The sequence below is a fragment of the Xyrauchen texanus genome, chromosome 3 (genome assembly GCF_025860055.1).
Source record: "Xyrauchen texanus isolate HMW12.3.18 chromosome 3, RBS_HiC_50CHRs, whole genome shotgun sequence".
NCBI classification, from domain to species: domain Eukaryota; kingdom Metazoa; phylum Chordata; class Actinopteri; order Cypriniformes; family Catostomidae; genus Xyrauchen; species Xyrauchen texanus.
The window spans coordinates 27,627,957-27,651,804 of NC_068278.1; the positions used below are offsets into that span (position 1 = coordinate 27,627,957).

At 39.2% G+C, this 23,848-nt stretch overlaps 1 protein-coding gene across 1 annotated transcript; it reads left to right on the forward strand.

Annotated features, from left to right (window-relative positions):
* The first annotated feature begins 530 nt into the window (after positions 1-530).
* On the forward strand, positions 531-19,868 carry LOC127623837 (Golgi phosphoprotein 3-like). The gene is made up of 4 exons (XM_052098393.1): positions 531-1,095; positions 7,602-7,733; positions 12,002-12,116; positions 17,412-19,868. Exons 1-4 carry the CDS (start codon positions 880-882, stop codon positions 17,834-17,836), a joined length of 888 nt encoding a protein of 295 aa, XP_051954353.1. The 5' UTR covers positions 531-879; the 3' UTR covers positions 17,837-19,868.
* Positions 19,869-23,848: the final 3,980 nt, after the last annotated feature.

Consider the following 23,848-nt stretch of genomic DNA (forward strand, 5'->3'; position numbering starts at 1 on the left):
AATTGGCCCAGCTGCTAGGGAGGGTAGAGTCACATGGGGTAACCTCCTTGTGGTCACGATTAGTGGTTCTCACTCTCAATGGGGCCCATGATAAGTAGCATGAGCCTCCACATGCTGCGAGTCTCCATGGCGTCATGCACAATGAGCCACATGATAAGACTGACTGTCTCAGAAGTGGAGGCAACTGAGACTTGTCCTCCTCTACCCAGACTGAGGCGAGTAACCATGCCACCACAAGGACCTAGTTAGTAGTGGGAATTGGGAATTCCAAAATTGGGGAGGAAAGGGGATAATATAAATAATAAACAAATAAATAACAAAAAATCAAATGCACTTATTTGACCTTATTAGACATACAATAGTAAGGCAACAGCCATCTTTTTCTCCTATGTATATTGTTAATGAAAGATTTCCAGTAGAATTTTCCTCTTTGGGAAATAAAAACTCGAGATTGATTAATTAATTTATTATTACAGGTTTTACTCAGTAAAGAAACTCCTAAAGAGAGTCGGTGGGAGCTGTTTTCCCCCTTCATAACTTAAACTTGTTTTCATCAGATGATTTACACCCAACGGAATATCTTTAATAACATAATTATATTCTTTAAAGGGAGTAAGGAGCTGGTACAACCTTGAGTTTTGAGATGCCACATTCACTGGCAGCAGTCGTCACGACTGGTCGCCATATTAAAACTGAGCGGAACCTGCGTCGACACGTCGCGAAGTGATCGCGAAGGGCCTCTCTTCAAAACAAACATCGATTTACACCCCGGGAATAATTTATGCATCGGACTGAAAAGGTAATTGTGTTCTCAGACAGGATTTGTCTGGGAGGGACGTTTCTGTTTTAGAAAGTTTGATGAGTATTCTTTGATGAGAGATGAGTACTCTGACCCAGCGGAGCTCCGGCCTGGTGCAGAGACGCACCGAGGCGTCGCGCAGCGCTGCAGCCGCAGACAGAGACCGCGGATCCGGTGACGAGGACTACGAGCCCCGCCGCGTAGACGAGCAGGACGAGGAAGACAGCGGCGACTCCAAGGAAACCAGACTGACCCTGATGGAAGAAGTGCTGCTGCTGGGGCTAAAGGATCGAGAGGTTGTTGCTTTGCATTATTTTTGAGTGGTTGAATATAGTCGATATTTAGCTAGTTACACTGTACGTCTCACCGTGGCCGCTTGGTCGTTATAAATAAGCTCTATTTTTTTTTAAAGGTAAACCAGGTAACAAGCTGCTTTTAACCACTTTTTATTCGCTTTGAGCTAAAATTAACATTCTGTTGCTTTGACATGAGTTAGCTTTAAGCATTAACTGCAGTTAAACGTTCTCACTAGCATCCAACTATTGTAAACACCAACACTGTCATAAAATCAACACTAAGTGTCATAGTTTTAAAAACTGGGCTGCCTTTATCTAGCTAATATAGCATATGGTCACCAGTGTGATATTAAGATGCCATGACATTGTAATTACATGGATCTTTTAAGAGTAATTATTCCCCCAGAAGTATGTAGACATTTCAAAATGCGGGTTATAATGATTGGAACACCCCGATTTGAGAAGTATGATCAAGTTTTGTGTGATGTACAATCTCTGTCCCACTGCTGTTGTACCACGTTAGTCCTCTGGTTTAGGGTTAGACTAATATGACTACCCATAATAAACGTTGGCTAAATAGGCAAAGAGAAGCACTCCTGGTTAAATAATTAGTGCCCAATATTTGCAAGTTTGGCTGTGCTGTGTCTGCTGTAACCGTTTTGATTGGCTCTTAAAGGGTTAGTTCACCCAAAAATGTAAATTCTCTCATCATGTACTCACCCTCATGCCATCCCAGATGTGTATGACTTTCTGTCTTCTGCTGAACACAAACTAAGATTTTTGGAAAAATCTTTCAGATCTGTTGGTCCATAAAATGCAAGTGAATGGTTGCCAGAATTTTAAAGTCCAAAAAGCAGATAAAGGGAGCATAAAATAACTCAACATGATTCCAGTGGTTAAATCCATATCTTCAGAACTGATATGATAGGTGTTGGTGAGAAACGGATCAATATATAAATCCTTTTTTACTATTACACCTATTCTATTGCTTCAGAATACACGGATTAAACCACTGGAGTCTTATGGATTAATTTTATGCTGCTTTTATGGGCTTTTTGGACCTTCTGATTTCTGGCCACCATTTATTTTTATTGTGTGGACCTAAAGAGCTGAAATATTCTTCTAAGGGCGTGTTCACACTTGGCTGGTTTGGTTAAATTAAAACAAACTCTGGTGCGATTGCTCTGTTATTGCAGTTCATTTGAACAATTGTGAACGCTGCCATCCGAACCTTTGTGCAAACCAAACAAGCGGACAGAGACCTCCTGAATAGTGGGTCTCGGTCCACTTCCAAACGAACTCATATATTAGGTTTGCCTAATAGATGAATGCAGCACGGACCAATAACAGGAAGTAATTTACCTTTAATACTGATCTAAAGCATACCTGTTTCTTCTCATCATAGGAGCTATGCTACCCATTATAGTTCGGTACAGGCGTCGGAACCGCTGTCCTTGCAGAAAATCTTCATTTGTGTGGGCAACGGAGGAATTCCTTTACACATTTTATTATCTCTTAATTTTTCTCAGCTGGTAAAAATACCACAATATATAGTTCTAACATACACCTTCTGGTGCTACTTGGACACGTCATCAGTGATGAACCTGGGGTCAAAAGGTGTTTCGGGTCTTTAATCAACAGACACCCTCACCCGGGCGACCCAGCCGGGGTGATCAGTCCCCGGCCTGTGTCCAAGTGGCGTGCTACTCCACGGTTCCCCCCTCCTGATCCACAGCCATCGTGAGGCTTTTTCGGCAGCCTCAGAGATGTTCTTTATGGCTCGCCTGCACAGTTGTCCTTTAACTCCAAGGAGTTTGAGTGTTCGGGTAACGACTGTCCTGCAAAGCCCCGGCAACCAACCTCCACTGGCTCATTGCGTGTTTTCCAGCCGCCGCTCCTGCACTCCTCCACCAGGTCTGCATATTTGGCTCTCTTGCGCTCATTTGCCTCCTCCAATCTGTCTTCCCAGGGGACAGTAAGCTCCACTATGACCACCTGCCTGGTCGACTCCGATGTAATCACCACGTCTGGGCGGAGTGAAGTGGCCGTGATGTGATTCGGGAACTTGAGCTGCCTTCCAAGGTCCACTTGAAGGTGCCAGTCTCTTGCATTGGCAAGGAGCCCGCCTGGGGAGCGTGGCTGCTGATGTGCCTTCTCTCCAGCTCTGACAAAGGATATGGTTTGCTTGGAGGGCTGCTGACTCTTACTGCTCTGAATTGCTGTGGTGATAATATCCGCAAGAGCCCTGAGGACCTGGTCATGTCGCCAGCGATACCGCCCATCCCCCAAAGCCTTTGGACAGCAGCTGAGGATGTGCTCCAGTGTGCCACTCCTTTGGCACAGTTGGCATGTTGGTACGTCTACCAGGCCCCAGCAGTGTAGGTTGGATGGGCTAGGTAGAAGATCGTACACCGAACGGATCTGGAACTTGATGCGCTGTGGTTCAGAGCTCCACAGCTCTGCCCAGGTGATATTGCGCTGCTCGCCGTTCTCCCACCTAGTCCAGGTGCCTTGCTGTTTCATACCGACCATCTTGGTCATGCGGTCCTCCTCCACCTCTGCCCGCACCTCGTCCAGCACCAACTGACGCTTCTCCCTCCCTCTTGATTTGTCATAGCGTGGCTTAGGGAAACTGCCCAGGCCTGCACGTCCCACTGCCACGTTGCCAACCAAGACACCATGCCTCAGCCGAGCCTCCGCTCTGTCCACCGCTTCCTGTGCCTTCCACTTCCTTCCCGTCTTAACACAGATTCCAGCTGAGGAGACTTTGGCATCGGAGGAATCTTGGTACATGATGACCTCCCGGGCACGTGTGACCTTGAATTCCTCGGACAAGCTGCTGATGGGAAGTTGCAACTTGGTGGAATGGCCATAGAGGGCGATGTTACTCAGGGGCCGTGGGAGACCTAACCACCTCCTGAGGAACTGACTGATGGTTCTCTCCAGTGCTTCTACCGTTGTCATGGGTACCTCGTATATGAGAAGGGGCCAGAGAAGCCTTGGTAGGATTCCGTGTTGGTACATCCAGGTTTTGTACTTTCCTGGAAGCCCTGACTTGTCGACTGCCGTGAGCCAGTTCGTCATGTCGCTTCTGGTTTGTTGGAGCGCGGTTTTGTCCTTCAGGGCGCTGTCAAAGATCTTCCCCAAGCTCTTGACTGGTCTTTCTGTTACTGAAGGAATTTGTGTCCCCTCCAATTCTTCTAAGGGCGTGTTCACACTTGGCTGGTTTGGTTAAATTAAAACAAACTCTGGTGCGATTGCTCTGTTATTGCAGTTCATTTGAACAATTGTGAACGCTGCCATCCGAACCTTTGTGCAAACCAAACAAGCGGACAGAGACCTCCTCGGTCCACTTCCAAACGAACTCTGGTGCGGTTTGCCTAATATATGAATGCAGCACGGACCAATAACAGGAAGTAATTTACCTTTAATACTGATCTAAAGCATACCTGTTTCTTCTCATCATAGGAGCTATGCTACCCATTATAGTTCGGTACAGGCGTCGGAACCGCTGTCCTTGCAGAAAATCTTCATTTGTGTGGGCAACGGAGGAATTCCTTTACACATTTTATTATCTCTTAATTTTTCTCAGCTGGTAAAAATACCACCATATATACATAAATCCAACGAGCGCATTTAGCCCAGCAGCCATCATTGTTTTGGATGATCGGCAAGTTCCGTCGCAAAATATACATCTTAAAAGCTGTACAATCTGGTTGTGACCTTATCCTTATGCCTTTTGTTTTGTATCTTTAGGTTCGGTGTTAAAAATGCCAGTGTGAAATCTAAGCGAACCAGTTTGTGTTCAACAGAAGAAAGAAGGTCATACACAGTGTTGGGGGTAACGTGATAAAAGTAACGAGTGTTGTGTAATCAGATTACTTTTTGAGTAAAGTAACACAATATTTTTAGTTTTAAACCATAATATCTGAGTTACTTTTTAATTAAAGCCACAGAGACATAGTGTTTAGCTACACTTTTCTGAGAAATTAACCTATAAAAAGTGGTCGACCGATATATCGCCAAGGCTGATAAATCGGCTGATTTTCTGACTTTTTTAATTACTGCATCGGCTGAGAAATGTTGTTGTTTGTTTTTTTGTTTTTTTTCTGAGGGTGTCAAAAATCGGCTGCTTGCATTTGAAGCATCTGGCGACGTGTAAACGACTAGTCACAGTTAATTTTGTTGTTACATATCATCGTGTTACTACAATAATTGGCCGGTGTGCAACACAGTGTCATTTTAACAGTCCGCATATCAGAGCCGCGGCACACGCGTTTGAGCTCATAATGTTAAAGTGCTCGGCTGTTTCATTCTCCCTCTCTCTCTCCTCTGCAGTTTACGGTTCTCCTCTACCTGTAACTTTTAACTGTCTGATGATAAAAAAGCTAATATCAATCTAACTGATATCATATACCTTCTGCAAATATGCACATATCTCGTTTAAACCGATGTAATAAACCAACCTCACACAATTTCAGCAGATCCAGCATCCTGTGGAATGCTCAACTCTTCCTCTGAAGCACGTATTCTAACAGTCTCTCCTCAACAGTTCCCTGTAAATTTTCTAATAATAAAAAGGCAAATATCAGTAAAACTTGTGTTATATACGATTTGCTAGTGGTGCACCGATCAGGAAATGTGAGGATATACCAATCTCTGATTTTTTTTAAAAGGTACCCCTTGCCCAAGTTATATGCTGCAGTTTTATGTTTATGCCCCACACAGTAAAATTACAGTAACACTTTACAAAAATGTTTCATTTGTTAACATTATTTAACAACGTTACTGTAGTTAACAAACTAATGAACTTAATGTTAGTTACAACGTATACTAATACATCTTTTAAATCAAAAGTTGTATTAGTTAATGCACATTAATGAACTAACATGAGCTAACAATGAACAACTGTATTTTTAATAACTAACATTATGTCTAATAAATGCTGTAAAATATATAATGTTCATTGTTTGTTCATGATACTAAATCCATTAACTAATGTTAAAGAAATGTACATTAATTGTGAATTGCTAACATTTATTTGTATTGCAAACAGTTATCAATAGTTCTGTTGTCAATATCAAAAGGTCTTTGTGACATTCTGGCAACCTATAAAAACCATGAGAGCATCACACACAGCAGAGACAGGTTAAATACTAAGAAAAATATTTCCATTAAAAGCTCTAAAACGGCTCCAGTGAGAAATCATTAATATCTATGATTTGTTTACTGTCTTTGGCATTTTGCTGTAACACAAATCAATAATTATTAATCAAATGGCCTTTTATTGAAGGTTAAACAATTTTATCTGTTATTAGTGGCACTGTGACCAACATTAATCTGATTTACATATGTATCCTCACAGACTAGCGCTGAGATGAGTGACTGAAGAGATATTTAGAGCACCTGGAGTTCGCGCATGTTTGAGTGACACTGAGAGCACTCATGTAAAAAAGAGTAAAGCTAAAAGCACTCATGATCTCTCAAACAGTCTCTTTCACTCCACACAACGTCTGATTGTTAGACTCACGTTACATCACATGTATTTGCATGTTTATTTGCTGTTTAATTTGTTTTTATACCTTTTAGCAGCCTCTTAATATTCATACACACGTAATCCTTACACATTTTTAAAAACAAAACAGCATATTCATGTGAATTACATCATGTCTGAAAGTTTACATTTGTGAATGCTTCGAATTGCCAACAACTCACCCTCCAAAGGCCACTCAGCCATCCTTCAAGGACTGAGTAAACGCTCATTAGAGCAGTGTATGTGTGATTCCCAGCATGCTGCAAAAAAGATTGGCTCTAAATCTAGGCATTGATCGGTGCACCCCTACCATTTGCAAATATGCAGATATCTATATTCTTGCTGCACTCTAATTTGTCTCGTATACTGCTATTCTGATGCAAGTGAAATTTTGTAGTGCAGCACTTTTCGTACTGCTGTCTCCTTAAGATGAATTGCTTATGAAGCATTATTCCTCTTTTGTAAGATGATTTGGATAAAAGCGTCTGCCAAATGAATAAATGTAATCCAAAAGCATTAGAGATTAAACTTCTTGCAGAGGGTTTCACTGTAAGCACAGCAATCATTACATAATGACACCTTTTTTAAGAATTTACATCTCTCACTTAATTTGAGAAATGCATCTCACATTAAAACCACCACCACTAAAAATAGTCGACCCCACTAATCGAATACTCGGCTGTTGGATGACTAGTCGATTTGTCTATTACCCTGGCACATCCCTAATCTAAAGTTTAGTTGTCAACCTCAGTTGCTGGATGAAAAAATAAGACAAACTGCTATTTTACATTTAATTAAGAACACATAATGATATAGCATTGTACTTTCAGCAATGTCAGTATGTTGCTACACTTAATGGAAAAAGGGTTTCCTATGTTGTCAGCACTTTAAAAGAGGCCTGTTGTTTCACAGCAGTGGACTCTAACCTCTGAAGGGGAATGTATACTGACTTTATTCCATCTTTTTTTACAAGGGCTACACCTCTTTCTGGAATGACTGCATTTCGTCAGGCCTGAGGGGCTGCATGCTCATTGAGCTGGCCTTACGAGGGAGACTACAGCTGGAGGCCTGTGGATTGAGGAGGAAAAGCCTGCTTGCCAGGAAGGTGTGAAAAACTTTTCTGTACTTTTTGATCATAACTAAGGCAGGGAGACACTTCCTTTATTGGATCCCGTCCTCAATGAGTGCGTTTAGATGGACAACAATACAACGATAACAATCAAAAACGAGCTTATTGAAAAAAATCTGACAACGCAATAAAAAATAAATAAAACGCATTTACATGAAATCATCTGGTTATTTTCATGTTTGATTTCAAAGCGGATGCATGCACACATTGAATAAACTGTTAAGAAAGGCTTTTACAAATATGAAATTGGAATAATTGGCAAAAATCTACATATGCTGATCTGGTTTTGCTTTAAGGGATACTTCACCCAAAAATTATGAGAGAATTTTAATTTTTAGGTGAACCATCCCTTTAATACTTACCACAATAAAGGCAAACTGTTTAAGGCATTTAAATTACCACACACATCGTTGGCTTATAAAAGTAATCAAGCTCAATCCACAGCATTTGTGGCATAATATTGATTACCATTAGGGCTGAAACGATTAGTTGACGTTATAGACAACGTCGACAATAAAACATTTTGACAAAAATTACAGTTGTCGAATAGTCCTTTGATGTAATTTAATGTAACGTGATCATATTAAATTCTAACGATGGCATGTGAGAGCAGCTCTGCAGCTTACACCTGACTGAGGAGAGGAAGAAAACACCGCTCACAGTCCAGGTGCACTCTAAACTTTCCAAACAGCTTCAGGTGATGTATATCGCAAAGTATGAGGGAATTGTAATGCATAAATACAAAATAAGTACATTTACTTTAGGAGCTATACTGCAGAAGGAAAAATTGTTATTGGAGAATGTTGAATACAATATTTAATATTTAAATATTTTAAAATATCTAAAAATAGCCTACTTAAAACAGAGAAGCAACATATTATATAGATATTTAGACTTTTGTCGAATATTTCTTGTATATGAGTATATTTTTTCTTTACTGCACTGGCAGAAGGATGAACAAGGGAAAAAATACACTTATATTCAATATATATTCTCTGAAAGCAAATCTAAATATTTAGAAATTGGCTACATTCAATTTCATTGATCCCATTCACTTCCATTGTAAGTGCCTCACTGAAACTCATATATTTCCATTTTCCTCCCTATTTTGGAATGCCCAATTCCCAATGCGCTTGTGGTGGCAAAGTGACCACGAGGAGGTTACCCCATGTGACTACGCCAATTTGGTTGCTTCGAAGACCTGGCTGGAGTCACTCGGCACCCTGTATTCGAATTTGCGACACCAGGGGTGGTAGTCAGTGTCTTTACTCGCTGAGCTACCTAGGCCTCCCCAGATTTAGCTTTTTTAAAGAAAAGGAAGGAAGAATTTTTGTGGCAATCAACATTATGCCACAAATTTTGTCGATTGTTAATGAAGGATAGTGAGAAAAACAGACCCAAAAGTAACAGAGGAACAGTTTAAAGGATTTATTAACAGTAATAATGATGGACAGCAGCGTGCCACTTTGGGTGTGGGCGGGTATGGGTATTTCCGACTGGATCATAGAAAGTCGCCACTTAGAAACCAATTTGAAATCCATAAAGTGGAAATCAGTGGCATGATCAGCGTTCCCCCGGGAACAATCAGTGTTCCCATGAATATTCCAACATGCATGATGGCTGTGCCTGCGATACATGAGGGGAAAAAAATTACAAAACATACAAAACAAACTCGCAGGAGCCGTGACAGATTGAGCTTAACTTGTATTGAACCCGGAACATTCCTTGAAAGGGGTAGTTCACCCAAAAATAAAAATGTAGTCGTTGTTATAATCTCATATGACATTCTTTCTTTTTCTAAACACAAAGGGAGAAATTGTGAAAAAAAAAAAAGTTTTTCAGTAATGTCATGTAGTGGCAGTTTATGGTGACCACCTCTTCAAGTTTCAAAAGGACACACAAGTATAATTCAGAAGTCTAATCAATTATTCCATGAGACTCATTATTGTTATGAAAGCATACAATAAGGTGCTAGGACAGCAACATGAGGAATGGAGAATGTATTTTTTTTTTTTTTTAAATGATGTCTTGAACATTTGCCCAGATAAGTAGAAAAGTCAAGCGCAATATTTCTGAACAGCATTTTAACGCAGTAATACTACAAAGATTAAGGTCACCGTTTGGCTATACTGATGATACAGCGTCACTAGTACATTTTCCTGCAAACATAGATTAGGATGATACTCTGCTGTTTAAACAAAAGATTGCATCAGCAATTAAAGAGTTGGATATATGTACTGTCGGAGACCATGCCAAAGGTTAACAGGTGTGGAGAGTTGTTCCTTTTAAGGTTAAAGAGATAAATGAAAGAAGGGGAGACTGGTTTGAAGTTAATGAAATAACAAAATAATGCACACCAACTCACTCTCTCTCTCTCTCTCTCTCTCTCTCTCTCTCTCTTATTTATATATATATATACATGCACACACTCACCTAAAGGATTATTAGGAACACCTGTTCAATTTCTCATTAATGCAATTATCTAATCAACCAATCACATTGCAGTTGCTTCAATGCATTTAGGGGTGTGGTCCTGGTCAAGACAATCTCCTGAACTCCAAACTGAATGTCAGAATGGGAAAGAAAGGTGATTTAAGCAATGTTGAGCGTGGCATGGTTGTTGGTGCCAGACGGGCCGGTCTGAGTATTTCACAATCTGCTCAGTTACTGGAATTGTCATGCACAACCATTTCTACGGTTTACAAAGAATGGTGTGAAAAGGGAAAAACATCCAGTATGTGGCAGTCCTGTGGGCGAAAATGCCTTGTTGATGCTAGAGGTCAGAGGAGAATGGGCCGACTGATTCAAGCTGATAGAAGAGCAACTTTGCCTGAAATAACCACTCATTACAACCGAGGTATGCAGCAAAGCATTTATGAAGCCACAACACGCACAACCTTGAGGCAGATGGGCTACAACAGCAGAAGACCCCACCGGGTACCACTCATCTCCACTACAAATAGGAAAAAGAGGCTACAATTTGCAAGAGCTCACCAAAATTGGACAGTTGAAGACTGGAAAAATGTTGCCTGGTCTGATGAGTCTCGATTTCTGTTGAGACATTCAAATGGTAGAGTCAGAATTTGGCGTAAACAGAATGAGAACATGGATCCATCATGCCTTGTTACCACTGTGCAGGCTGGTGGTGGTGGTGTAATGATGTGGGGGATGTTTTCTTGTCACACTTTAGGCCCCTTAGTGCCAATTGGGCATCGTTTAAATGCCACGGCCTACCTGAGCATTGTTTCTGACCATGTCCATCCCTTTATGGCCACCATGTACCCATCCTCTGATGGCTACTTCCAGCAGGATAATGCACCATGTCACAAAGCTCAAATCATTTCAAATTGGTTTCTTGAACATGACAATGAGTTCACTGTACTAAAATTGCCCCCACAGTCACCAGATCTCAACCCAATAGAGCAACTTTGGGATGTGGTGGAACGGGAGCTTCGTGCCCTGGATGTGCATCCCACAAATCTCCATCAACTGCAAGATGCTATCCTACAAATATGGGCCAACATTTCTAAAGAATACTTTCAGCACCTTGTTGAATCAATGCCACGTAGAATTAAGGCAGTTCTGAAGGCAAAAGGGGGTCAAACACAGTATTAGTATGGTGTTCCTAATAATCCTTTAGGTGAGTGTGTGTGTATATATATATAATCTATATCCACTGATATGCAGTTGCAATTTTAAGTGTGTTCCTCTTATCTCTCATAAGGACAATCACGTCCCTGCTCCACCCAAACCATGTGACGTTTTAATTTTTTATTTATCATTTAATTTCAGTATCTGATCTCACCTTTTGGCACCATGTGAATCAAGACACTCACTGGATTGAACATTCACAGCATATTCTTTATGTGCTTGTTGAATCCAGCACTCTGGTGTCAGTACACTTTACAAGTGTGCTGGACCATTTCCACCACAAGAGGGACTCTTTGATATAAATTGTGTGTCAAGAGACCTCTTGTTGCAGTTAGTGTTGGCTGGTGCAAGTTAAGTTTTTTTTTTTTGTTGTTTTTTTTTTTAAAGCGGGTTCAGGTGTAACTCTGGAAATTCGTTAAAATATGAGGTAAAGCTCTTTGATGTTCAGTAGAAGTAGTCCATCATTTTCTCATGGTTTTTACCCTCATGAGTTCATTGCTTTGATGTATAGGTCCATGTGGTGCTTTTGTGCATTAGGTTGTGTTAATGTTTAATTTAAGTGACTTTGTTCTTTTATTTTATTTTTTTCTAAGGTTATATGCAAGTCTGATGCTCCGACGGGGGATGTGCTGTTGGATGAAGCTTTGAAACACATAAAAGACACTCAACCGCCTGAGACCGTGCAGAGCTGGATAGAGTTGCTCAGTGGTCAGAGTTCTGCATAGATTATTTGAGTTCCCAAATCTTGTACTTTATTCTGATTACATCAGTATTGCCTTGACTTTAACCCTCTGGGGTCTGAGAGTATTTTGGCCCCTGGAGAAGTTTTGACATGCCTTGACATTTGTGCTTTTTTCAGTTGCATCAACATATTAATGGCTTAAGTCTGATAACACTGTATTCAGCACAAACTGGGCTACAATAATATGTGAGCAACATGTGTATACAGGTTTGTATTTTTTAGAAAATTACGTTTATGCATGGTTTTTGAAAAAACACAAATTTTAAGTCACTGAAATAAGGCCATATAACAGATACTAAACATTTGTCCACAAGACTTTTGAGAATTGGATCTTGTAGCCTAGAGTTTTTGCTACAAAAATGATGTGAAAACCATCCTGATCACCCATTCATACAAAACAATATAGTAATTGAACTTTTGTAAGACAATCTTAGTGTTGAAAGGTAATATGCAAGGAGGCGTGAATGATCATGAATATGGATTGTTATTCACACATGAGAGACAAAGACCCCTCCACTGGGCCTATCAATGAGGGATAGAGAATGAATGAGAGGAGACTTAATGATCAACATCAAGTTTTAAGTTAAAAGAAGAAATCTGACTATACATTTTCTTTACATAAGACTTGACTTAATTTTAGACCTACACTACCGTTAAAAGAAGTCTCTTCTGCTCACCAAGTCTTCAGTGTCACATGATCCTCCAGAAATCATTATAATATGCTGATTTTCTAATATGGGCATATTTAAAGTGCATTTTACTCATTTAACCTGAACAGATATTTGCAAGCACAAGCTTTATTGATGATAATGAGGCATTATAAACACTTGATAAAATATAATCTAAACATTCATATTATTCATATGAATAATATTCATATATGTAATATTCATCATATTACATATCATATTTATATTATACAGCATACAATTTTAATACTTGCTTTAGCCAAAACAGCATTTAAATGGAACTAAAACTTGCTTATTAGGACATATTTCAAATGTCAATACTCTGAATCCTGTCTGGCAAGTCTGGAAACAGTCCCACTAGTAAAATATGTACATGTTTATATAAAATAGCATGTCAACTAATGAAAACTAAATGACTTACTCGTCCGAAATTCAAGTCTCTCTTCAAAATACAAATGTTCATCGCAGTCCCGCACCTCTTCTGAGGAAAATGTTAACTCTTCCTTACTATCCAGGAGTTTCCTTGCCTGTGTATCGTCACAAACACGCAGAGAAATGAAAGAAATGTGTTTTAATCAAACCTCACAGTCGGGGGCATTTTTTGTGTTGATCGTCTCAGCACATTAGCGTATGAATGGCGTGCTGGGTGGGATCACATTACAGATAATTAGATGGACCGGTAAAAAAACTGTACATTGCTTTGTTTCAAACAGATTGCATTGCAGGAGAATATTTGTTTTAAATTTGAATTGTTTTATTTAAAAGTAGACATTTTAAGCTTTCTTTAGACATACACTCACCTAAAGGATTATTAGGAACACCATACTAATACTGTGTTTGACCTCCTTTCGCCTTCAGAACTGCCTTAATTCTATGTGGCATTGATTCAACAAGGTGCTGAAAGCATTCTTTAGAAATGTTGGCCCATATTGATAGGATAGCATCTTGCAGTTGATGGAGATTTGTGGGATGCACATCCAGGGCACGAAGCTCCCGTTCCACCACATCCCAAAGATGCTCTATTGGGTTGAGATCTGGTGACTGTGGGGGCCATTTTAGTACAGTGAACTCATTGTCATGTTCAAGAAACCAATTTGAAATGATTCGAGCTTTGTGACATGGTGCATTATCCTGCTGGAAGTAGCCATCAGAGGATGGGTACATGGTGGCCATAAAGGGATGGACATGGTCAGAAACAATGCTCAGGTAGGCCTTGGCATTTAAACGATGCCCAATTGGCACTAAGGGGCCTAAAGTGTGCCAAGAAAACATCCCCCACACCATTACACCACCACCACCAGCCTGCACAGTGGTAACAAGGCATGATGGATCCATGTTCTCATTCTGTTTACGCCAAATTCTGACTCTACCATCTGAATGTATCAACAGAAATGGAGACTCATCAGACCAGGTAACATTTTTCCAGTCTTCAACTGTCCAATTTTGGTGAGCTCTTGCAAATTGTAGCCTCTTTTTCCTATTTGTTGTGGAGATGAGTGGTACCCGGTGGGGTCTTCTGCTGTTGTAGCCCATCCGCCGCAAGGTTGTGCGTGTTGTGGCTTCACAAATGCTTTGCTGCATACCTCGGTTGTAACGAGTGGTTATTTCAGGCAAAGTTGCTCTTCTATCAGCTTGAATCAGTCGGCCCATTCTCCTCTGACCTCTAGCATCAACAAGGCATTTTCGCCCACAGGACTTCCGCATACTGGATGTTTTTCCCTTTTCACACCATTCTTTGTAAACCCTAGAAATGGTTGTGCGTGAAAATCCCAGTAACTGAGCAGATTGTGAAATACTCAGACTGGCCCGTCTGGCATCAATAACCATGCCACACTCAAAATTGCTTAAATCACCTTTCTTTCCCATTCTGACATTCAGTTTGTAGTTCAGGAGATTGTCTTGACCAAGAACACACCCCTAAATGCATTGAAGCAACTGCCATGTGATTGGTTGATTAGATAATTGCATTAATGAGAAATTGAACAGGTGTTCCTAATAATCCTTTAGGTGAGTGTATGTTTCATGTTTGTGTGATAAGTATTTGCAGAGTTTCAGTTCATTTTTGTGACGTGTTTCAGAAATATGCTCGTGAACACAGAGACGGCTGAAAGCTCACCCTTTTTATTTTCTTTATTTTACAAAAGCACAAGATTTTGTTGTTTGCATTTTTACTCCCCAATTTGGCATGCCCAATTCCCAATGCACTCTAGGTCCTTGTGGTGGCGTAGTACTCGCCTCAATCTGGGTGGTGGAGGACGAATCTCAGTTGCCTCCGTGTCTGAGACCATCAATCCACGCATCTTATCATGTGGCTTGTTGAGCACGTTACCGCGGAAACCTCCACGGCATCCACACACAACCACAGAGAGCGAGAACCACATTATAGCGCCCACAAGGAGGTTAACCCAACGTGACTCTACCCACCCTAGTAACCGGGCCAATTGGTTGCTTAGGAAGCCTGACTGGAGTCACTCAGCATGCCCTGGGTTCGAACTTGCGACTCCAGGTGTGGTAGTCAGCCTCTTTACTTGCTGAGCTACCCAGGCCCCTGGCTTGTAAGATTTTGATCATCCAGCCAAATGTGGATAATAAAATCTCACTCTATTTTTTTTTTAAATCCGATTATAGCTGAGCCAAATTTCAGTAACAACTCAGATTTTAACTAAATGTGTTAGTTAATTCATTTTGCTTTTACATGGCAGCACAAACCCACTGAATTTCATCAATTAGATTACAATTAGCCTATATTACATACATTTATGAATCCACTTTTTTTTATCAACAGTTGTTACCAGATACCTGAACCTTGTGCACATGGGGCTTATAAAGAATCTCACAACACAATAACACAGGAAGTCAGCAGTTTGCTTCCAAATGTTCCAGTACACTGGCATTGGCCCCATCAAGCAAAGTTACTGACAAGTGGCATCTCCCATCAGACATTTTTGCATCGGTTCAAGTGTTTAGCTTCCCTTTTGGCTTGACTGGAAGTGTGTTCCGTCAGCAGCATAGGAAACCCGGGATTGCATCCTGTGTTGATACCAGGAAGTGATCTTGTTCGAATAATCAGTTACAGCTGTGATTGAGAGGTTCCATTTTTTATTTACTTTTGGGTTTGGGGGTAGAATTAATAATGAATAATTACTTAATTAATAACTCCTCTGTGGGAATTTACCCTGAAACTCGCACGTGCCCTTGTGTTCAAAAACACTTCCCGCTTCAGCCACTGGAGGCAGTGCTTTGAATTTGGTAAGCACAGACCCAAGTTTAGCAAAATTTACTGTGAGATCAGTCTAATTCTCAAGTCAGATCGAGACTTGCATTTGTCCGGAGTGCTGATTTATAGAGAGATTTCTGGTTCCTACTGTGGGTATGAGCTCAGTTGGAAGTGACTCCGTATGGAGAGCCAAACAGTGAAAGATTGAGATCAAAGCATCTTGAGAGAAGGAGCTGTCGTCCTCGTTAAACCAGTGTATAAAAATCTGCTCAGAATTAAATCAGAGTCATGAATTACTGCATGCTGATGACTAGCAAATGCTCTACCACAGCTTGCTTTGATCCCGAGTTGTCTGTGCTTCTCTTCTTGAACACAGTTGAAAAGGGTGAACTGAGTGACTTGAGTTGATGGTCCTCAGTAGACTAGATCAAGATCAAAATCATGAGGATTTAAAAAAAAAAAAATTAAAATTAAAATACTCATTTAAATTTTGGCAACAACAGCACAAGTTTCAAGCAAAAGAAATCCTGATTTGATCTTAGCCAACTCTGTTCTTGAGATTGCAATATCCCAAATATACAGCCCTTTTGGGAACGGTATCTCTTATATCCAACATTTTCATGGCTATTATGGTGATTTTTCTGTCAGGTTTTATTTTTTTTTATACTTTATACTGTTTCAAGTTTTATCCATAATGATTTCTATTAATACAATGGAAGTGAGGATTTGTGGATCCATAAAGTGGAAAGTTTATTCCAATTTTACAACTTTGCTGCCATGACGATGTCTTGTCAACAAACACTAAAACACTAAAATGACTGTAAAAATGATTTAAACAGCTTTACAGCTCATATAGTACATGCATTTTAACAGAATTATAAGCTTCAAATTTCTGCCTTTTTAAACCCTCTAAAATTGGCCCCATTCACTTCCATTGTAAGTGCCTTACTGTAACTTAGATTTTTACTTTTTTTAAAGAAAAGAATGGAGTCAATTATTTTTAGGGCCTGTCCATAAATGTTAAAGTACACATTGTTTCAAAAGCATAGCCACAAGATATAAACATTATAACATCATATATGTTAATATGATTTTATTGTGATTAAAATCACTTGCTAACCTTATCAGTGTTATATTGAAAATAGTTGTGTGTTAATTAATATTATGCCACAAATGCTGTCAATTGAGCTTAATTTGCATTGGACATGAAATATTTCTTTAAAAGATTGCTGGTAAAGTTTTTCCGCAGTCATAATGACTGTGATAGAATACTTCTGTACCCTTTAAAAAAAAACTCAAACGGTGAATGTAAGCAGACATTTGATGTTCAAAGTCTTTTGCTTTGTTTTTCGCAGGCGAGACGTGGAACCCATTAAAGCTGCATTATCAGCTACGTAATGTTCGAGAGCGCCTGGCCAAGAATCTTGTAGAGAAGGGCGTTCTCACCACAGAGAAACAGAACTTTCTTCTCTTCGACATGACCACGCACCCACTTACCAATGATAACATTAAGCAGCGCGTTATTAAGAAGGTGCAGGAGGCCGTACTGGACAAGTGGGTGAACGACCCTCACCGAATGGACAAGCGTGTTCTGGCCCTTATTTTCCTCGCAAATTCCTCTGATGTTCTAGAGAATGCGTTTGCCCCACTGCTGGATGACCAGTACGATCTGGCCATGAAGAGAGTACGGCAACTTCTGGACCTGGAGCCTGAGGGCGAAAGCATGAAGACCAACACCAATGAGTTGCTCTGGGCTGTTGTGGCTGCATTCACCAAATGAAGCTGGTTCGGTTCTGGTGAATGTGGGACAAAAAAATTAAACATTGGACTGGTAAAAACAGGTTTGAAGAATGTTTGAAATGGTGTTTTTAAATGGCGTTTTCATTCCTTGTAGTTACCTCCTTTCCTTGCTTCTCTCTCTGCAAAATTAATCATTGGTTTGCTTTCTTTTGTTTGAAAAGGGATGAGAAAGCAAGCACACAGATTTACTTTCTCCTACTTACATTGTTTGTATGTTTGTTCAGTTGAATGCAATTAGGTACCCAATCACCGTAGACTGTTGGAACATTTACCTTTTGCATCACTGAATCAAGAGTCTTGTTTTTCAACAAATATTTGCCTCAACATATTTGTTGGGTATGTAACAGATTTTGCAATTCAATAATTGAGAAGAAATCACTATGGTTGTTTTTTCTTTTAACCTTCAGTTTCTGTAGTTTTATGCATTTAATTGGAATCAGTGTGTGAGAAGCTGTGTACACTCACTAAAGCAGTATCTATTTATGGTTCAACTGAACAGATGTACAAGAAAATAAAGTACATTGCAGTGTATCATTTATTTTACCTGACCTAATTCAAGTTGTTTTCACTTGTTTTCATATTGATATTGGAGCTAAACAAGTTGTTAAGGACTGATCCCATTTTGATAATAGATTAGTAGTTTGTGGTGAGTGTGGTAGAGCTAGACAGTGTCAGGTTCACACAACTGAAATAAAGAAAGCTGCCCAGTGTTGCTGTCCAAACAGCATTGATATTTGATGGCCAGTAAATTCAAATTCTGAATGGAAACTTAAGTGCAGGCTATTCAGGGGCCCTGTCTTGACTTTACTGGCTGAGAGTTGACAGTTTATATGCAAGGACAACAGTTGCTCCGTGTTAAGTGGATACCATATTCAAACAGAAAAGTTTGAGACCAAATTTCTCTTAGATTTTTGATAAAGGTACCATCCAGATTCCTTCCGTTCTGCCGATAAACACCCTACAAATTCTTTAAACTACCTCTCAGACTTCGCCATTTATTATAATTAATTTTAAAACCTTTTTGTCAGCTTGAACTGAGTTGTACTTTTACGTGCCTGAAATTGGTTACAGGATGGGTAGCTAATATGTACTGTAGCTCTTTGTAACATGGCATTAATGAAGCTAGATATAGAAAGCATTGTTGCTCCATAGTAAAGTAATTTTTATTTGTCTAGTGCTTTTCACAATACACATTGTTTCAAACAAGCTTTCCAGAAAATCATGCTGTAATGTCTGAATTGTCTTAAAGTCCACGTTGAGCAGTTTCATTGAAAAAAGTAATTGAAGGACATGTCTTAAAATTGTTTGTCTTTTGAACCCCCCCACCACCCCCCCGTGGGGAACCAGGCTCGACTGGGGTTGAGTTCCCTTCTGGCTATACAGTATGAACATAATGCCAATATCAGTTAGCTATATGTAATACAAGTCATGTATTAATTGAGTAAACGGAGTAGATTTTTTGGTAGGTAATGTTTAAATCTAAACGATACTGATTGAAATGTCAGAATAATGATTAAGTGTCTTAGAAGCCTATCCCGAATTGACTCGGAAGTTCATGTAGATGCAGCGACCCCTGCTTTTTGGCTGGTTGCCATTCATTTATGGTCTATGTATTCCATACCATAGAGGAGTGATGTTGGCAGTGGGGGCGTGTTGAAGCGGGTTTCGCCCAGGGTGCCAAACAAGCTAGAACCGCTACTAGCTACAGTTGTCTTAATACTCTTTGTATATGCCTACCAAAAAATAAGAAGGGGGCCATAAAAAATTTATTTTATGAAATAATCTTTCCTTAAAGAGTTTTGAATGTCAAAAGATTATGCTTGTGACTTCTCTGACATTTTCATTGTCATGTACACCCAACTTACAGACCTGGGGTGGGGGGGGGTTTGTTCAGGTGTCTGAACAGTGTCTCAGAGTAAAGGAAATTAAAATTATGTGTAGCTTTAGAGCTGACTAAAGGGACCCCAATGTATATACATTCTTTTTAACTGAAATAAACTATGGTCTTGAAAGTGCCTCAAACCTCATCTGTTATTTATTTTGCAAAGATGAAAGTGTTTGGTGCATGAGATTTGTTGCATGACTTTGATGTTTTTCTCCTTTCTAGCTTTAGCATAATTCACTGACAGATTTGGACAAAGGTAAAATATTTGTACACAAAAGCTTGACACCAGCCGCTATTACAACTGCTATGATATCTAAAAGTGAAGGATTTGCAAAAATGTGTAATTCATTTCAGCAAATTTAAATCAAGTCATGTTGGTTTCACATTGCCTGCAATATTTTTCTTGAATTTAATCTTTCACTTCGTGACACATTATTAATCATAGCAGTTGCAAATACAAGACCCATCACGAAGAGTGATGATGATATTCATGATCTCTCATCTTTTCTGAGGCAACAGACACATAGCCAAAAAGATTAGTTACAATTATTAAACAGTTTTATTCTACATCCCGGTTTCAGAACAGTCAGGGCACTTGTAATTATACACTCTTCTTTTTTTGGTACATTTTCTTCTTTAAAATCAGTGTTTTAGTTGTAAGTTCCCATAGTGTGGATGTTTATTTACAAACACTGTGTTGAGTCTGGTCTATTCTCATGCCATTCTAGATGTGTATGACTTTTTTCTGCAGAAAACAAAGATTTTTAGAAAAGTATCTCAGCTCTCTTGGTTCTCACAATGCAAGTGATTGGTGACAAGATAAGCTTAAAAAAATCACAAAGGCCACAATTAATCCATATTACTCAAGCGGTTAAATTCATGTCTTCAGAAGTGATAAAAGTGTGGGTGGAAACAGATAAATATTTAAGTCCTTTTTCTTATTTATTTTTTTAACACTAATCTCCACTTTAACTTTCAAAATGTAAAAGAAGAAAAGTGGAGATTTATAGTAAAACAATGGAGAAATGCCCAGCCTAAAGGTCAAAAGTGAGGACATCACATTTATTCTTTAATATGGTTGAAAAACATTGCACTGGCAGTGTCAAAGATGAATCATACAGTTATGTAAAATCCAGTCTCTTCCTTAAAGGGAAAGCTTTTGCATGCATTTTCTCACTGGGCATTGCAGAGGTTTGCAAGTGTGATGAATTGAGTGTGGTTACGTTGACTTAATCAAATAATAAAACTGTTTTTAATTGAAAACACAGTCCTCCAAATAGCATAGATTATTCAGTTATATTTTGTGACTTTCTCAGAATAAAAATAAAAAACTTCATGGAACTGTGGTTGGTATGATATTTACAGAATGTGTGAGACTGCTAAATACCTTTAATATGCTTGCTTGATCAGTTAAGTTTCTTGATTGCACAATATCACTGACTAAGTGGTTCAACTAAAGGAGCAAATCAAATTAGTTCCACTATCAAGAAGGCCAAAGAGATACTCTTGGAACTTTATATAGTGATGATGATTTTGTCAGAGAAGGTAAGAAAAATATCAGCACTAAATATTCATAGGAAAACAGTGAAGTCCAAAGAAATTATATAGCAACCTAGACACTGCTATGTACAGGTTATCCTACCAAAATGAGCAATAGGACAAGAAGGGCAATTGTCAGAAAAGTGATAAAGCTGCTGAGATCTTTGGCTGAAAATGAAAAACATTTCCAATTTTCATGACTATTCCAGGACTGGCAAACACAACGTAAAATTCCTTGATTTTTACAGGTTTTGATGGTTGTAGGCACCCTCAGACTGATCTTCAGAAGGAACCCTATAGGGGAAAACTGTTTACATTTACATTTATGCATTTGGCAGATTCTTTTATCCACTGTGACTTACAGTGCAATTATTACAGGGACAATCCCCCAGAGCAACCTGGAGTTAAGCGCCATGCTCAAGAACACAATGGTGGTGGTGGTGGCATTTTGTTTTGTGCTTAAGCCCACTACGCCACCACCACTTCACTGTTCAGATATCAGAGTTTTGGCTTAATTTGTAGAGCACCTAGAAAAACAAACCTTCAGTCATACGTGGAGTTTGTTAGAAACCATGTGACAAATTTCATAAATCTTTTGGAAAAACACTGTGGTTTCATCATGAGATTAAAGATTAGTTTGAAAGTAACCAGTTAAGACCATCCATATATATATTCAGGCTTGGCAGTGGCAGCAGCATCCTCTGCCTTTGCTTTTCAACAGGAGGAACCGGATTTCAAGCTTGTTGAAATCAAGGGCAAAATTGATCAAACCAAATAGGTTCTCTGCTGCATTATTTCAGTTACCCAAAGATCTGTGTTTAAAGTGAAGATTTGTTTTCCAGCAGGAAAGTAATCAGACAGAAAACATGATGGAATGGCTTAAATAAGCTCATAATTCTGGAATGATCCAATCAGAGCCAAGACTTGAACATTTTTGGTATGAACTGAACATTGCTGTGCGCAAACACTCTCCAGTTTGGCAGAGTTCAAGTGAATTTGTGCTCAAGAATCTGGAGGTCTTTTCAAAGTTAAAAGTTTGAAAAATAATAAGGTAGGGGAACATTTTGGTGAATATTCTCTTAAGGCACTGTATGCCTTTTCAGAGTAGTATTGCATTAATAAATATTTCATTTAAGTTTCCTTTATGATTAAATTCTTCCCTCAAATACAGATTTTACAGCCAAGGTGAAACAATGCCTATGCACCTGTTGTGTGTTGCTGTAGAAGAGAACAATATTTCATCTGCAGAACAGCCTTGAATATTATATTTTGTGGAAAGAGCCAGATTATATTTTTCTGTGCAAAAAATGTCTTGCACTTTCATCTCCAATCACTTGCATTACAAAGAGACATATAACTTTTAAATAGATTGAACTGAGTATTTAACTGGAATAAAGTAAAACTAAAGCTAACAAATCAACAACCCATGAACCCGTTTGAAAACTAATTTATGTTGCTATTTCTAACATTTATAACAACAGGTTTAATCACAAACAGTGTTGTTCAAGTGCAAATGTGTTTAAGAGTGAAACAAAAGGTGTGCATTTTGTTCTGAGACATGCTTGTTCCTGTTTGAGGCAAAATTGTTGTAGCCGTTACTCCCAGCCGAGAAAAAGAATTAACCGCATACCCGTGAATAGCCTCCTCACAAAAGCAATGCTTTTGAGTATTTGACTGTTACGGTTCTGGGCATGTTAATGGCAAGGCAAGTCTGGTCCAAAATGAGTTGAGAGTTTTAAGCTCTGGCTTTAATCTGATTTGCCATGCCCAGACAAACCTCAACTGGGGATTCCCAGGTTATGGTTAAAGATTATAGTTTAACTCCAGAGAGACCATTAAAAGCAATAGAATAGTTTATCATATATACATATGCCATTCATAACAGCACCCTTAACAGCAAAATCCAGAAGTGTTTAGTAAATCACAATAACAATCTTCATGTGACTTCAACTTGGCATCATCCTGAGATGGAAAATGATCTAAAATTTAAATGGCTTTACAGTTTTAAAATGACAAATGTGTTTCTTAAAAGATCAATACACCACAAGCTATGTAACAACTGCTTTGTGTTTACAACCAGTGCCAAACAGCACCCAATTTAACAGAAGTACTGTATATTATGCACATACTCCTCCCACTCCCTTCGTCATTCCCCACGGCGAATCGCACGCTTGTGTTAAAACAGAGCCTTACATAGAGTTACCGCTGCATCCTTTGTGGAAAAAGTTGTCAAAGTTGGCCAGAAGGGAGACAGTTTTTAACAGCTTAGATGCTAAATAAGCATCTTATACTTTTTCCAGATTACTATTTGCATCGCTGACTGACGCTTTTGGATGATAAAACTTGTGGAATCACAGCGGATCTCATTGATATGGATAACAAGAAAATGTTCCTAGTCACGGAAACGCAGTCTGCTCTCATATTATAATGCAATTGCAAGGATGGTAAGTTTTAGTTTTATATATAGTTTTCAACAGCTGATTTAGTTGTTTTTATTTTTGACGCTTTGACTGGTTGTAATTGCCAATTAATGTTGAACAACACAGATCTGCAGTGATTTGTCATGTT

Excerpts from the sequence above, each read along its gene's own strand:
- LOC127623837 (XM_052098393.1), top strand. The coding sequence starts at position 880 with ATGAGTACTCTGACCCAGCGGAGCTCCGGCCTGGTGCAGAGACGCACC. Across the intron at positions 1,096-7,601 it reads TGGGGCTAAAGGATCGAGAG|GGCTACACCTCTTTCTGGAA; the intron begins GTTGTTGCTTTG and ends TTTTTTTACAAG. Across the intron at positions 7,734-12,001 it reads AAAGCCTGCTTGCCAGGAAG|GTTATATGCAAGTCTGATGC; the intron begins GTGTGAAAAACT and ends TTTTTTTCTAAG.